The sequence below is a fragment of the Branchiostoma lanceolatum genome, chromosome 4, assembly GCF_035083965.1.
Source record: "Branchiostoma lanceolatum isolate klBraLanc5 chromosome 4, klBraLanc5.hap2, whole genome shotgun sequence".
Lineage (NCBI taxonomy): Eukaryota > Metazoa > Chordata > Leptocardii > Amphioxiformes > Branchiostomatidae > Branchiostoma > Branchiostoma lanceolatum.
This window is the reverse complement of record NC_089725.1, coordinates 5376715-5391062: the sequence shown is the minus strand read 5'-3', so window position 1 is coordinate 5391062 and position 14348 is coordinate 5376715. Positions and strand designations below refer to the sequence as shown.

The following is a 14348-nucleotide window of genomic DNA, read 5'->3' as shown; positions in this document are numbered from 1 at the left end:
TCGTTAACTTCAGAGATTCAAGACACTATTGGGGTATTTTTTAACATCTCAGAGTCTTTAATTTTTGTTATCACATCTTAAAAAGCTTTATTTTCAAGAATTTGGTGCCTTGAAATTTCAAAATCTTAGACAAAAAAGGGGAATAAATTGGATTTTTCCCTTTAGATTTGGATCGTGTTAGTAGCTGATAAATGTTTCCATGTTTTTCTCACCCAAGGCCATCCACGTGTCTTACAGCACACTGAGATTAGTTTCGAAGTAATTGCTTGTTTAGAGTAGCTGTTTCAGATCTTCTATAATTTGTGTTGTGGCGGGAAGAAGTATACCCAATGTACGGCATTTTCTTTTTACATTGCCCCACAGGTGAAGACTGCACCTGTAGCCTTTAGCTAATGGGAATGTGTCCTTAAAGCCGGCGTCACAATTCATGCGAGCGTCGGCCGACTTTGTAGATCGCCCGGAGCTCGCCGAATTTCAAAATCGCCCGAGCGTCGACCGTATTTTCCAATGAAAACCTCGTGTACGTCCGTCGAACACTAAAAACTAAAATTCCCCATGAGATGGTACCATCTCTTGGACATGGACGAAGTCAGTATCGACTAGCCTGGTAAAAGGCCAATATTTGGATCAAATTTTATTTTTAAAAATCGCCCGAAGCCCGCGTAATCGACAGGACGTCGGCCGTATTTCGGCCGAAAATGCACATTTGAAGCTCGCCAACACGTCGGCCGAGCTGGATTTCTTATTTGTGACGGGGGCTTAAGCGACTCGATCAGAGCACCCTCTCCATCTGTCCAGTAGTTTGTCTTGTAATTCTGTTTTTTGGCTTACTATTTTTTGAAAGAGTGAGATGTACGACTCTTTATTTTTATCTTGTACAAGGGCCATAGGGCCAATCATTACTGATGCCACATCACTACCTTTAACTTAACGATTTAGATGTCTGTACTTTGTTACCAATAACCAGAATTTGAAAGTATTTGCTTCACTGTCCATAAAAGAAAGACTTCTGTGAAGGGCTTCTGTTGGTTTAAACTTTCTTAAGATGTTGCTGGCTTGTTGTTGGCCCCTTGGTAGTTGGCACTGAGTAGTTACACTTGATATGCCCCCTACATCTTGCATAACTAGGTGATTAATTTTGGAGGGCCCTGCAAGTAGTAATATGTGTTAAATGTAGCATTAACTTACCGAAGTACTTGACACAACACGGACTGGAACGTTGAAACTGTTGCACACAGCTTGCAACGATAGATTGTCTCCCCACTCCCCATCTTTCTCCATCTTCTCCATGTACTTATCCAAATTGTTGTCTTCTATAAAATCAGCGACAGCTTGTCTGGAGCCAGGCTATATAAAAGTTGTATGATAAAGGTAGTACAATGGTCAATAAGTAACTCTCTGCAATGGCTAATTAAAGCCTTCATTACAAAGCAGCTTTATGAAAATAATTTATACCAATTTTAATTTTAATGATTATCTAATGCTATGATTTCTCCTCTGAGTTTCCCATATCGACAAGGACCAGGCAGACGAAGCAACAAAAGTCCCGTGAAGACGCCCTAGAATCGGCTGAAAGTGAGGCTGAGTGACGCAGAGGGAGGACGACACGTGGTGTTAATAGGCTAGAACAGGCAACACCGAAGTCTAGCATAACGGAAGACCAAGATGAACAGATCGCGTCTTTCGTAGAAAGCGGGATCTAACGACCCTGGACTACAAAAACAAAGCCAAGAAAGAGGGTTGGTTAAAGGACGTGGCTTCTTTCATTAGACTGCCGCTTAAGTTTTTGACTTAATAGACTGAACTTCACATGCAAATCCTGCACTTCCTGTCTTGAAGCATTTTCAGTGTTTTGAATATGAAGCAATGTATTTCAAAGACGTGGATTTTGAATGTAACAGTACTTTTAAAACCTAATACCATTGATGAAGTAGTAAGACTAAGTGCAATAATTGCGTAAGATATGTACGATACGCATGATGACGATGTAACAATAGGCGCAATTTATGATCAGACTACATAGTAGTGCTGCCATGTCTGTTGAATAATAAACCATTTTTGATTGATTGATTGATTGATTGATTAATTCATTCGTTGATTGAAAGACTTCCCTTGTGCCTTCTAACAGCTAAACAGATAATGACCCGGTTCCAAACCATGAGGACGAACTACTTCAAACTGAAGCGAAAGGTGGCTGGGAAGTCAGGCCAGGGTCAGACAAAACTGACGCCCCTGCAAGACTTCAAGTTGCGCCGGTACAATTTCCTGGACGCACACTACCGTGGCAAGGCGTCCTCCAGGGAACTTGGATCGGTATGCATCTAGAATGACTCATGTAAGATCTGTCGATTTCTTATTAATTCCATTGATACTTTGAAGTTGATGATATCTTTAAAATACTGTTGCCATTCCCTATGCTTCAGGTTCCGCAGCCACAGTCCAGTTCGGACGAGGCTGACGATGAAGCCATTCCCCGAACTAGTGCAGTGACCGGCAGTTCGGACCGCAGGGGCCATGACGGCAGTGGGTCTCCACCAAAGAAAAAGAAAGTGAACCTTCTGACTGACTCACAAGAAGAACTACGTCAGTCACAAACCACTCTAGCAGAGGTGAAGCACTGTGTTTGCTTATTTTCATAACTCCATCTTTTCTTGCCATTGGGAGATAGTAATTCTTAAAGACGGTAGACTGACAGTCTCTGGATATTCCTTGTTCTACATTTGTAGGCTGCTTCAGGCACCAGTGCTAGTGGCGAATGCGAGCAGGTCGCCCGGGCGCAGTGACTTTCCAGTCTACGCAAGATGATCCTCCAAGAGAAGTGGAGGGCGTATCAAAAGGAGACGTTCGCTGTTGCTATGCACTACACTACAGGGGAGGAGCAGCAGCCGCCCAAGCCCCCGACACCTGCCTTCCAGCCATTCCAGCAGCACCAGGTGTTTCAGCACCAACCTGCACAATACATGGCTGTACCCTACGGCTTCGGTGCTCCAGGACAGCAGCATTTGCAGACCGGTACGTAAACCACCACATTGACTAATCTGAATGATGATACATGTATATCATGACTATTGCAACGAATACTTCATAATATGTTTCTTTTCTGTCTGCTACAGCCACTTGTATCGGCTACCCCGCCCACCACCACCGTGTCACCACAGAGGGCAGAGATGGTTACCCTACAGAATGCCGGCCAAGCGGGGAGCGACAAGGGCGGGTCCGCTGAAGATTAGTAGAACAGATGCCAGATAGCGCTTAATGTTATAATTACTCTTTTGGCAATTTCACAGACTGTATATTGCTTCCTGATGACTTCGAGTATGAGCTTAAACCAGTTTCAAATCTTTTACTTTGTACCGTTTTCTTACGATTTTGCTCTTTAGTTTCCTTCACTTTCGGTTTTGTTAATGACAATGACGTAAGTATTAGTTATCTCAAAAAGGATATTGCGCTCTTGAGTTCAGTCGTAAAATTCCGGTACATGAACATATATAAAATGTACTTGTCGATTTTGCTATAACTCGTTCAGCAAAAAGAGCACACAGTGCAGCAAACATGTATGCGTTCGTAGCAGAAGCAATATTATTCAGTGTCCCATTCCTTAGAGAGTATCAGAGTTGATGTAGCAACATGACAGACAGTATCCGAGATGCCATGAAACTCTAGAGGCGGTGGGGGCGAAAGCGCTCAGAGAAAGTCCAATAAAGACATTTCCTGTATATTGTTTGTTTTGTTAATCTATTTCCATCATATCAAAGTTGATGACAAAATGGAAAAAGACAAATGACAACAGAAGAACAAACAGCAGCTTAATCATCCTAATCTGATTATTGATAAATGAAATAGACAACACCAAAAATCTAAGTAGGATTTTAGGATTTTAGCCCGGGCGGGATGATATGGAGGACGAGTTGTTGCCCATGCAGCATGTCCCCCCTCTCCACGTCACTGATGGGTCCAAAGGAACAGCAGAGCTGCTACATTTTGGCATCATGTTAAGCATACAAGCAAATCTTCCTTCATAGCATAGTAAGCATATGGCCAAAATAGCATTTACTGTTCAAAATTAACAGCACGGAGCTGCCACGGCACACTTCCTGCATCACAGTTGAAGTACTCTCGGAAGTAGGCCCTTAGCCTATTTCCGTCTGCTGTGGCGCATGGTCCCCGACCCTCGTCTTCCACCTCCTGCATCACTGCATCAGTCTTCCAGGCACCAGCTGATAATGATCGTCTTCAGCGTCCATGCCCATGTTCTGCAGGGCAGGATACCGTATCCTGAACATGTTGTGCAGTGTGAGGCAGGCCTCGATTATGTCCGTCGCAGTCTCTGTTTATACATCCAGGGTGGTGAGGAGGCATCTGTAGCGCACGGCTAGCACTCCAAATGCATTCTCCACCATTCGCCTTGCCCGGGAGAGACGGTAGTTGAACACGCGCTCCTCAACTTCCAGATATCTCTTGGAGTATGGTTTCAAGAGGAGGGTGCGCAGGGGGAAGGCGTCGTCCCCAATCAGGAAGTACACCGTGTCTTCGTCATCGTTGGGGATGGGCTTGGGGTCAGGGAAGCCGATGGTACCTTCTGACAATGACAGCTGAAGATTTGAGCGATTAAAGATGCCACAATCAGAAATGGACCCAGGGGCGCCCACATCTGCCCACAGGATTTTGTAGTAAGGATCAACAACTGGCAGGATGACCAAGGAAAAGAAGCCCTTGTAGTTATAATACAGACTTCTTGCGGGTTTCTTGATGGCAACATGTTTACCGTCGATGGCGCCGCAAACATGGGGGAAATTCCACCCTGTTGGAAACCCCTGTGCCACCTGGCGCTACTGGTCGGGGGTAGAGGGGGTGTCGAAGGCTTCTTGGCGGTACTCCGCTGTGATCGCCCGGCAGACTTCAGGAACAAATAATGAAATAGTATTGTGCGCCACCCTGAAGGCAAAGGCCAGGGGGCGACAGGAGTTCCCGGTCGCTAGGAAGCGGAGTGTGATGGCTAACTTCAGACCTATCACTAGTACTAGTGGCTGCCTGGCACTGTAACAGAAAATTACACATACATATCAGCTGCAAATTGGAATTGATATGGTAAATCGTTGCTGTATTGAACCGAGAACTGTCAGAGAGTCAAAGAATATTTCCCAAATAACTTACTTTCCACTCTTCTCAATGGGATGTCCTACACGCTGGAGAACCTCGTCAAACATCTCTGGTTCAATTCTCAGAAACGACTTGAAGTCAAGACGGTGACCACACCTAAGCTCACCCATCAGCCTCTCGTACTGGCCACATACAGGTCTTTCCAACAACCCGGGTCGAGTCCACCATCTCTTTCTGCGACGCAGCAGTTCAGCTTGCCTCTCTTCTTCAGGTGCTAAAGCTGAGAGAACAAGGTTGTGACGGTGACGAGCTGTCGCCATCCCCAACCTCAGACGGGCAAGACCCAAGTTGTCTGCAGGTAGTGGCTGCATCTTCTGCTTGGATAGTTATTGTCGGTACGACACGTGCAGTCCACGCAAAGGAAGGACTAAGTGAATGTAGACGATCCGAGCAGCGCATGTTTATATACCCCCGAGATATGGCGAGTGCCCATCAGGAGCCTGCCTGATGCCTAACCGTCGTTCGCAGGACATGCGGCAGGGACCCTACAACTGCCCCATTGGGATATGATAAGCACGCATTACCCTGTCGGACCTCACAGGGGTCACTACAAGACACCGTCAGAGTATCTGACGGGTACCTGCCGGAGACCGACCAATGAAGGTGAAAGAAATTTACAATGCCACCGAGTGCCCGCCGGAGCACCCCGGAACCACTGCAGGGCAGCGTGAGGGAAACGTTTCATTGTGACCACGACAGCCGATGCCCCCCGGAAATCAGAGCCTGGCCGGGGCTACATCCTCGACGGACACCGGTGTAATTGTGACCGTAGCATAAGGCGGGCAGGCCTTCAGCCCTGCACGATAAGACTTAACGTTGGGAGCCGTCACAACCTTGCCAGGCAAGGCATACCACTCGTACGGGGAAAAATGAATATTTGTATGCATCTGTCCTAGCGTTGAGTGTTTGACATTTGAGATGGTACTCCCCCGGGTGGGCCCCTGAGCTGGTCTCAGTTGACTGTCATTGTTTATATTGATATGATTATTAACTAGTTAATATGTAGAAAAAAGGGAGGCGGCCGTTCTTCCTCCTTTCGGAGACTCATATACTAAGAAGAATGTAAATGCAGTAGAACAAACTCAGTCTGGAATGCACTTATGAACATGGCCATTTTCTCGGAATATGCAACACTGTTTGAAAGTTTTTTTCTACGGAGCAAGAGTTATTCATGATCGAATATTTGGTATCCAAAACATTATTTCCAAAACCAGGTGTATCAATTTAAAATGGTCCAGTGAAACATGATTTCCCTCCAACACCTGCTTGGAGGAAGCACTTTTAATGATTTTATAGTTTTTTAACCTAAATTTTCCCTCTCATTTCATTCGGCACATTTGCGAAGAAACAATTCTCATATCCGGTTGGTACATGGTACTTTGGTTGTTTTAGTCAGCAATGATATTTGAGGGTCCCTCCCTCGTAAGAAAAACAAAACCATTTCATGTGTAAGTCACAACCATTTATTGGAAATGATACAATGCAACGAATAAAAAAGCCCTTTTACAGAACAAGGTTAATCGTAAACAAATAACATCTTTGAACTCCAAGTTAGTGCATACAAGTTAGTAATAAGATTATCGGTCAAGGTGTCAAATACAATAACATCAATAACTAATATGTACCGACAAGACCCAACTTATTAGATCTTTAACAAACAGCATTTGTATCTTTCTGTAAGCTTGATCAGGTCTATTTTATGACATCTAGCTCTATTATCCGTGGTTATCCATTAATCAATCCTAAGTTTCATGTGTTACATTTAGCGCCAGCGCGTGTCACGGTGGCCGATATTTTGGCTGATATATTGAATTGCCCAATGTACTTATAGCATGCTTTTGGAAAAAAAATCAGAATTGGTATTTCTGCCTCAGACAAGAAATCAAAAGCAATGCCTACGGCAACCGGTGGTCCCGGGCTATTTCCCATCCAAGTATTGACCGGACTCGACGTTGCTTGACGTCAGATTTCGAACGCGATAGAACGAGATTTGGCCGTACCGTAGTCCAAAAAAGGACATTTTACGGCCAAATCACGCTGAATCTTGTTCTATCGCGTTCGAACTCTGACGTCAAGCAACGTCGAGCCCGGTCAATACTTGGATGGGAAATAGTTTGAATCCACCGGCTGCCGTAGGCATTACTTTTGATTTCTTGTCTGAGCTCGAAATACCAATTCTGATTTTTTTTTCCAAAAGCATGCTATAAGTAGCCCACCAAACAATATCTTTTGCCTAGGCCCAATGTACTTATAGCATGCTTTTGAAAAAAAAATCAGAATTGGTATTTCGGCCTCAGACAAGAAATCAAAAGTGATGCCTACGGCAACCGGTGGTCCCGGGCTATTTCCCATGCAAGTATTGACCGGACTCGACGTTGCTTGACGTCAGAGTTCGAACGCGATAGAACGAGATTTGGCCGTACCGTAGTCCAAAAAAAGGACATTTTACGGCCAAATCACGCTGAATCTTGTTCTATCGCGTTCGAACTCTGACGTCAAGCAACGTCGAGTCCGGTCAATACTTGGATGGGAAATAGTTTGAATCCACCGGCTGCCGTAGGCATTACTTTTGATTTCTTGTCTGAGGTCGAAATACCAATTCTGATTTTTTTTCCAAAAGCATGCTATAAGTAGCTAACCAAACAATATCTTTTGCCTAGGCCCAATGTACTTATAGCATGCTTTTGGAAAAAAAATCAGAATTGGTATTTCGGCCTCAGACAAGAAATCAAAAGCGATGCCTACGGCAACCGGTGGTCCCGGGCTATTTCCCATCTAAGTATTGACCGGACTCGACGTTGCTTGACGTCAGAGTTCGAACGCGATAGAACGAGATTTGGCCGTACCGTAGTCCAAAAAAGGACATTTTACGGCCAAATCACGCTGAAACTTGTTCTATCGCGTTCGAACTCTGACGTCAAGCAACGTCGAGTCCGGTCAATACTTGGATGGGAAATAGTTTGAATCCACCGGCTGCCGTAGGCATTACTTTTGATTTCTTGTCTGAGGTCGAAATACCAATTCTGATTTTTTTTTCCAAAAGCATGCTATAAGTAGCCCACCAAACAATATCTTTTGCCTAGGCCCAAAGTGCTTATAGCATGCTTTTGGAAAAAAAATCAGACTTGGTACTTCGGCCTCAGACAAGAAATCAAAAGCGATGTCTACGGCAACCGGTGGTCCCGGGCTTTTTCCCATCCAAGTATTGACCGGACTCGATGTTGCTTGACGTCAGAGTTCGAACGCGATAGAACGAGATTTGGCCGTACCGTAGTCCAAAAAAGGACATTTTACGGCCAAATCACGCTGAATCTTGTTCTATCGCGTTCGAACTCTGACGTCAAGCAGCTTCGAGTCCGGTCAATACTTGGATGGGAAATAGTTTGAATCCACCGGCTGCCGTAGGCATTACTTTTGATTTCTTGTCTGAGGTCGAAATACCAATTCTGATTTTTTTTCCAAAAGCATGCTATAAGTAGCTCACCAAACAATATCTTTTGCCTAGGCCCAATGTACTTATAGCATGCTTTTGGAAAAAAAATCAGACTTGGTATTTCGGCCTCAGACAAGAAATCAAAAGCGATGCCTACGGCAACCGGGGGTCCCGGGCTATTTCCCATCCAAGTATTGACCGGACTCGACGTTGCTTGACGTCAGATTTCGAACGCGATAGAACGAGATTTGGCCGTACCGTAGTCCAAAAAAGGACATTTTACGGCCAAATCACGCTGAATCTTGTTCTATCGCGTTCGAACTCTGACGTCAAGCAATGTCGAGTCCGGTCAATACTTGGATGGGAAATAGTTTGAATCCACTGGCTGCCGTAGGCATTACTTTTGATTTCTTGTCTGAGGTCGAAATACCAATTCTGATTTTTAATTCCAAAAGCATGCTATAAGTAGCCCACCAAACAATATCTTTTGCCTAGGCTCAATGTACTTATAGCATGCTTTTGGAAAAAAAATCAGAATTGGTATTTCGGCCTCGGACAAGAAATCAAAAGCGATGACTACGGCAACCGGTGGTCCCGGGCTATTTCCCATCCAAGTATTGCCCGGACTCGACGTTGCTTGACGTCAGAGTTCGAACGCGATAGAACGAGATTTGGCCGTACCGTAGTCCAAAAAAAGGACATTTTACGGCCAAATCACGCTGAATCTTGTTCTATCGCGTTCGAACTCTGACGTCAAGCAACGTCGAGTCCGGTCAATACTTGGATGGGAAATAGTTTGAATCCACCGGCTGCCGTAGGCATTACTTTTGATTTCTTGTCTGAGGTCGAAATACCAATTCTGATTTTTTTTCCAAAAGCATGCTATAAGTAGCTAACCAAACAATATCTTTTGCCTAGGCCCAATGTACTTATAGCATGCTTTTGGAAAAAAAATCAGAATTGGTATTTCGGCCTCAGACAAGAAATCAAAAGCGATGCCTACGGCAACCGGTGGTCCCGGGCTATTTCCCATCTAAGTATTGACCGGACTCGACGTTGCTTGACGTCAGAGTTCGAACGCGATAGAACGAGATTTGGCCGTACCGTAGTCCAAAAAAGGACATTTTACGGCCAAATCACGCTGAAACTTGTTCTATCGCGTTCGAACTCTGACGTCAAGCAACGTCGAGTCCGGTCAATACTTGGATGGGAAATAGTTTGAATCCACCGGCTGCCGTAGGCATTACTTTTGATTTCTTGTCTGAGGTCGAAATACCAATTCTGATTTTTTTTTCCAAAAGCATGCTATAAGTAGCCCACCAAACAAAATCTTTTGCCTAGGCCCAAAGTGCTTATAGCATGCTTTTGGAAAAAAAATCAGACTTGGTACTTCGGCCTCAGACAAGAAATCAAAAGCGATGTCTACGGCAACCGGTGGTCCCGGGCTTTTTCCCATCCAAGTATTGACCGGACTCGATGTTGCTTGACGTCAGAGTTCGAACGCGATAGAACGAGATTTGGCCGTACCGTAGTCCAAAAAAGGACATTTTACGGCCAAATCACGCTGAATCTTGTTCTATCGCGTTCGAACTCTGACGTCAAGCAGCTTCGAGTCCGGTCAATACTTGGATGGGAAATAGTTTGAATCCACCGGCTGCCGTAGGCATTACTTTTGATTTCTTGTCTGAGGTCGAAATACCAATTCTGATTTTTTTTCCAAAAGCATGCTATAAGTAGCTCACCAAACAATATCTTTTGCCTAGGCCCAATGTACTTATAGCATGCTTTTGGAAAAAAAATCAGACTTGGTATTTCGGCCTCAGACAAGAAATCAAAAGCGATGCCTACGGCAACCGGGGGTCCCGGGCTATTTCCCATCCAAGTATTGACCGGACTCGACGTTGCTTGACGTCAGATTTCGAACGCGATAGAACGAGATTTGGCCGTACCGTAGTCCAAAAAAGGACATTTTACGGCCAAATCACGCTGAATCTTGTTCTATCGCGTTCGAACTCTGACGTCAAGCAATGTCGAGTCCGGTCAATACTTGGATGGGAAATAGTTTGAATCCACCGGCTGCCGTAGGCATTACTTTTGATTTCTTGTCTGAGGTCGAAATACCAATTCTGATTTTTAATTCCAAAAGCATGCTATAAGTAGCCCACCAAACAATATCTTTTGCCTAGGCTCAATGTACTTATAGCATGCTTTTGGAAAAAAAATCAGAATTGGTATTTCGGCCTCGGACAAGAAATCAAAAGCGATGACTACGGCAACCGGTGGTCCCGGGCTATTTCCCATCCAAGTATTGCCCGGACTCGACGTTGCTTGACGTCAGAGTTCGAACGCGATAGAACGAGATTTGGCCGTACCGTAGTCCAACCGAACGTTGACGTCACGACCGAACATGGCGGCTTCCGTTGGAGTGCTTAGTGTTGGGGATACCATCCATCTTAATCCCCGACCTAAGTAGCCATCGGAAGACCAGAACCGATTCATTGTACATACTAGATAGGGTTTAAAGTTTCCCTTATTTCATTTTTTCGTTTTGTTCGATTTAGACAGTGTAAATCCTCAGATAAGCCACCGTGGGGCGTACGCCCCCCTCCCACCTTTTTACTTTTGAGTTCGCAAACTTTTCCTCTGTTCTACTACTGGAAGTGACCTGGACCCGCAACCAAGGTACCATCTCCGCACTGGCGGTTGGGCGCAAGGTTAGCAACCCTGCCTCGTAAAAGACTCCTGCTGCAGAAGCGACAAGGCGAGCGGAACTTCGAGAAGGTTGGTCGACTTCTGCCATATTAGTATGACGGGGAGTGTTGGGGACGGAATCGCGGGACGGATTCGGGAAGGAACGATCTTCACTGCTAAAACAATCACGCGAATTGGAACATGGAACGTTCGAACATTACAGCAAACTGGTAAATTTGAACAACTAATGATGGAAATGAGTTCTTATAGTCTAGATGTTTTGGGTGTAAGTGAAACCAGATGGCCAGGAAAAGGCAGACATAATCAGGACGATATCACCTTTTTGTATTCTGGAAACGATCCTGAGTCGCCAGACAAACATAGAAGAGGCGTTGGCATAATGTTGAATAATAGTACAACAAAATCTCTTATTTCATGGAACCCCATTAGTGACCGAATTATAACTGCCAGATTTGAATCAGTTCACGCAAGAGTGACAGTTATCCAGGTCTATGCTCCAACAGAAGTGAACAGTACAGATGTCAAGGACGAGTTTTATGTTCAACTGCAAAGTGTGATTGACAGTGTGCACAGCCATGACATCAAAATCTTATTAGGTGATTTCAATGCTAAAATTGACACAGACAGGAGAGCTATGCCAAGCTGCATTGGCCCATATGGCTTTGCCAAAGCAACAAATGACAATGGCAGTCGACTAATCACCCTGGCTAGCGTAGCAGGAATAAGTGTGGGCAACACATTCTTTGCACATAAACGTATTCATAAAACTACATGGACATCCCCAGACGGGCGTACCAGAAACGAGATAGATTATATCTGCATAGATCGCAGATGGAGGTCAGCATTGCTTGACGTTCGCGGTTACCGGGGGGCCGACATCGGTTCTGACCACAACTTGGTCGTTGGAAAAGTTAGAATCAAATTTAAAAAGCAAGCAAAACAAAACAACATGCCAAAACCTTTTGATGTTAGGAAGTTAGAAACCTCAAGTGAGGTCAACACACGATACAAAATTGACATTCAAGATAGACTTGAGTCACTACAGAGAAGTGAAAACATAGAAGAGCAGTGGGAAAACATAAGTACAGTGATTACCCAAGCTGCTGAGAAACAGGTTGGTCGGCGTAGAGGTACCACTGCACCAAATCGGGTATTTAAGCATGCTTAATGAGATTCGTAAATGAAGCTTAAACATTGGAAGACGATTAAGTAACATTTAAGCCACATTTAAGACGTATTAAATGCCACAACTATGGTCCATCTTTACACCATCTTTAAGAACAGCGTAAAGTCAACTTAAAATGTATATATCTTTACATAATCTTAAATGTCGCTTAAGGGTGCATTAAATCTAATGCCCCCCTACATGCGTACAGCATATCTTTACATCATCTTTACGAACAGCGTAAATTCAACTTAAAAATGTACATATCTTTACTTAATCTTTAATGTCACTTAAGTATGCATTAAATATAATGTTCCATGGTATGCGCACAGCAAACATGCCAACAGATTTGAAAATGCGGTGGTGTCGTATTGGCAAAAGTGAACAACAATGAGTCGACAAATGTTACACATCAAACTTTCAAAACCTCAGTATACTACGGGTTATTTCTCAAGGTCTTTCTGGTGTACTTTGAAAGGTTTAAACGTAAGCATTATAGAACGAGACAAAATCATTGCACGAATAGTTCCCGTGTTCACAATAACATTGCGCCCGCTCTGTTAAAACCCTAAGCCTAAGTCTTATATCCTAACGTTACATTTATTTTGTCTTAACATTGCCAATCTGGTAAAGCGTGTGTGGTTAATTTAACTCGAGATAGGAACAAGCAACCATCGAATTGTGTAAAAGTATCGCACAAAAGTTCCACCAAACACGCACAGCATAGATGCAAACGGATTTGAAAATGCGTTCGTGTCGTTTTGGCAAATGTGAACAACAATTTAGTGGACAAATCTAACACACACAACTTTAAAAAACCTCTGTGTCAGTATACTATGGATTGTTTCTAAATGTCTTGCTGGTGTACTTGAAAAGTTTAAACGCAAGCACTTTTTCCCGCGAGCCGTGTGCACTCGCCTATTGTTTTCAGTGAGACAAAATTCTTGCACGAACAGTTCCCGTGTTCTTGTAAACATTGCGCCCGCTCTGTAAAAACCCTAAACCTAAGTCTTATATCCTAACGTAACATTCATTTTGTCTTAACATTGACAATCTGGTAAAGCGTGTGTGGTTTATTCAACTCGAGATAGGAACAAGCAACCATCGAATTGTGTACAAGTATCGCACAAAAGTTCCTCTGAACGCGCACAGCATGCGTACCAACGGATTTGAAAATGCGGCGGTGTCGTTTTGGCAAAAGTGAACAACAATTTAGTCAACAAATGTAACACACTTTCAAAAACCTCGGTGTACTACGGGTTATTTCTCAAGGTGTCCCTGATGTACTTTGAAAGGTTTTAACGCAAGCACTTTTTCCCGCGAGCCGTATGCACTCGATCACCGCTTGTTTTCAGGGAGACAAAATTCTTGCACGAACAGTTTCCGTTTTCTAATAAAAATTGCGCCCGCTGACGTTCCTCTGAACGCGCACAGCCTGCATACCAAAGGATTTGAAAATGTGGCAGTGTCGTTTCGGCCAAAGTGAACAACAATTTAGTCGACATATGTAACACACGACACTTTCAAAAACCTCAGTATTATTTCTGAAGGTCTAGATATGTTTCTGCTAATTATGGTGTACTTTGAAAGGTTTAAACGCAAGCACTTTTTCCCGCGAGCCTTGTGCACTCGCCGCTTGCAATTGTTTTCAGTTATAATATTTAAGCCAGCGTAATTATTACGTTAAATGACTAAAAGAATGCCAAAACGGAATACTTAAGCATGCTTTAAGAGTGCTTAAAGAGCCGATTTAGTGCAGTGAACAGTTACCGTGTTCTTATAAGCATTCTATCTGCTCTGTAATAAATACCCAAACTAAAAGCTATCAAATTTCGTGCAAAAAAGCGTCTCACTTGATTTCCCCTGCACCCGAACACA

At 43.9% G+C, this 14348-nt stretch overlaps 1 protein-coding gene across 2 annotated transcripts; it reads left to right on the top strand.

Annotated features, from left to right (window-relative positions):
• Positions 1 to 766: 766 nt before the first annotated feature.
• LOC136432322 (uncharacterized) lies at positions 767 to 3813 on the top strand. Of its 2 annotated transcripts, XM_066423516.1 has the most exons (5): positions 767 to 1739; positions 2129 to 2313; positions 2424 to 2609; positions 2727 to 3012; positions 3114 to 3813. In XM_066423516.1, the coding sequence occupies exons 2-4, from the start codon at positions 2140 to 2142 to the stop codon at positions 2781 to 2783; spliced, it is 417 nt and encodes a 138-aa protein (XP_066279613.1). In that variant the 5' UTR covers positions 767 to 1739; positions 2129 to 2139; the 3' UTR covers positions 2784 to 3012; positions 3114 to 3813. The 2 variants fall into 2 exon arrangements, with proteins under 2 accessions (XP_066279613.1, XP_066279614.1); XM_066423517.1 differs by lacking the exon at positions 767 to 1739 and having other exon boundaries at positions 1990 to 2313.
• Positions 3814 to 14348: the final 10535 nt, after the last annotated feature.

Excerpts from the sequence above, each read along its gene's own strand:
- LOC136432322 (XM_066423516.1), top strand. The coding sequence starts at position 2,140 with ATGACCCGGTTCCAAACCATGAGGACGAACTACTTCAAACTGAAGCGA. Across the intron at positions 2,314-2,423 it reads CCTCCAGGGAACTTGGATCG|GTTCCGCAGCCACAGTCCAG; the intron begins GTATGCATCTAG and ends CCTATGCTTCAG. Across the intron at positions 2,610-2,726 it reads CACAAACCACTCTAGCAGAG|GCTGCTTCAGGCACCAGTGC; the intron begins GTGAAGCACTGT and ends CTACATTTGTAG.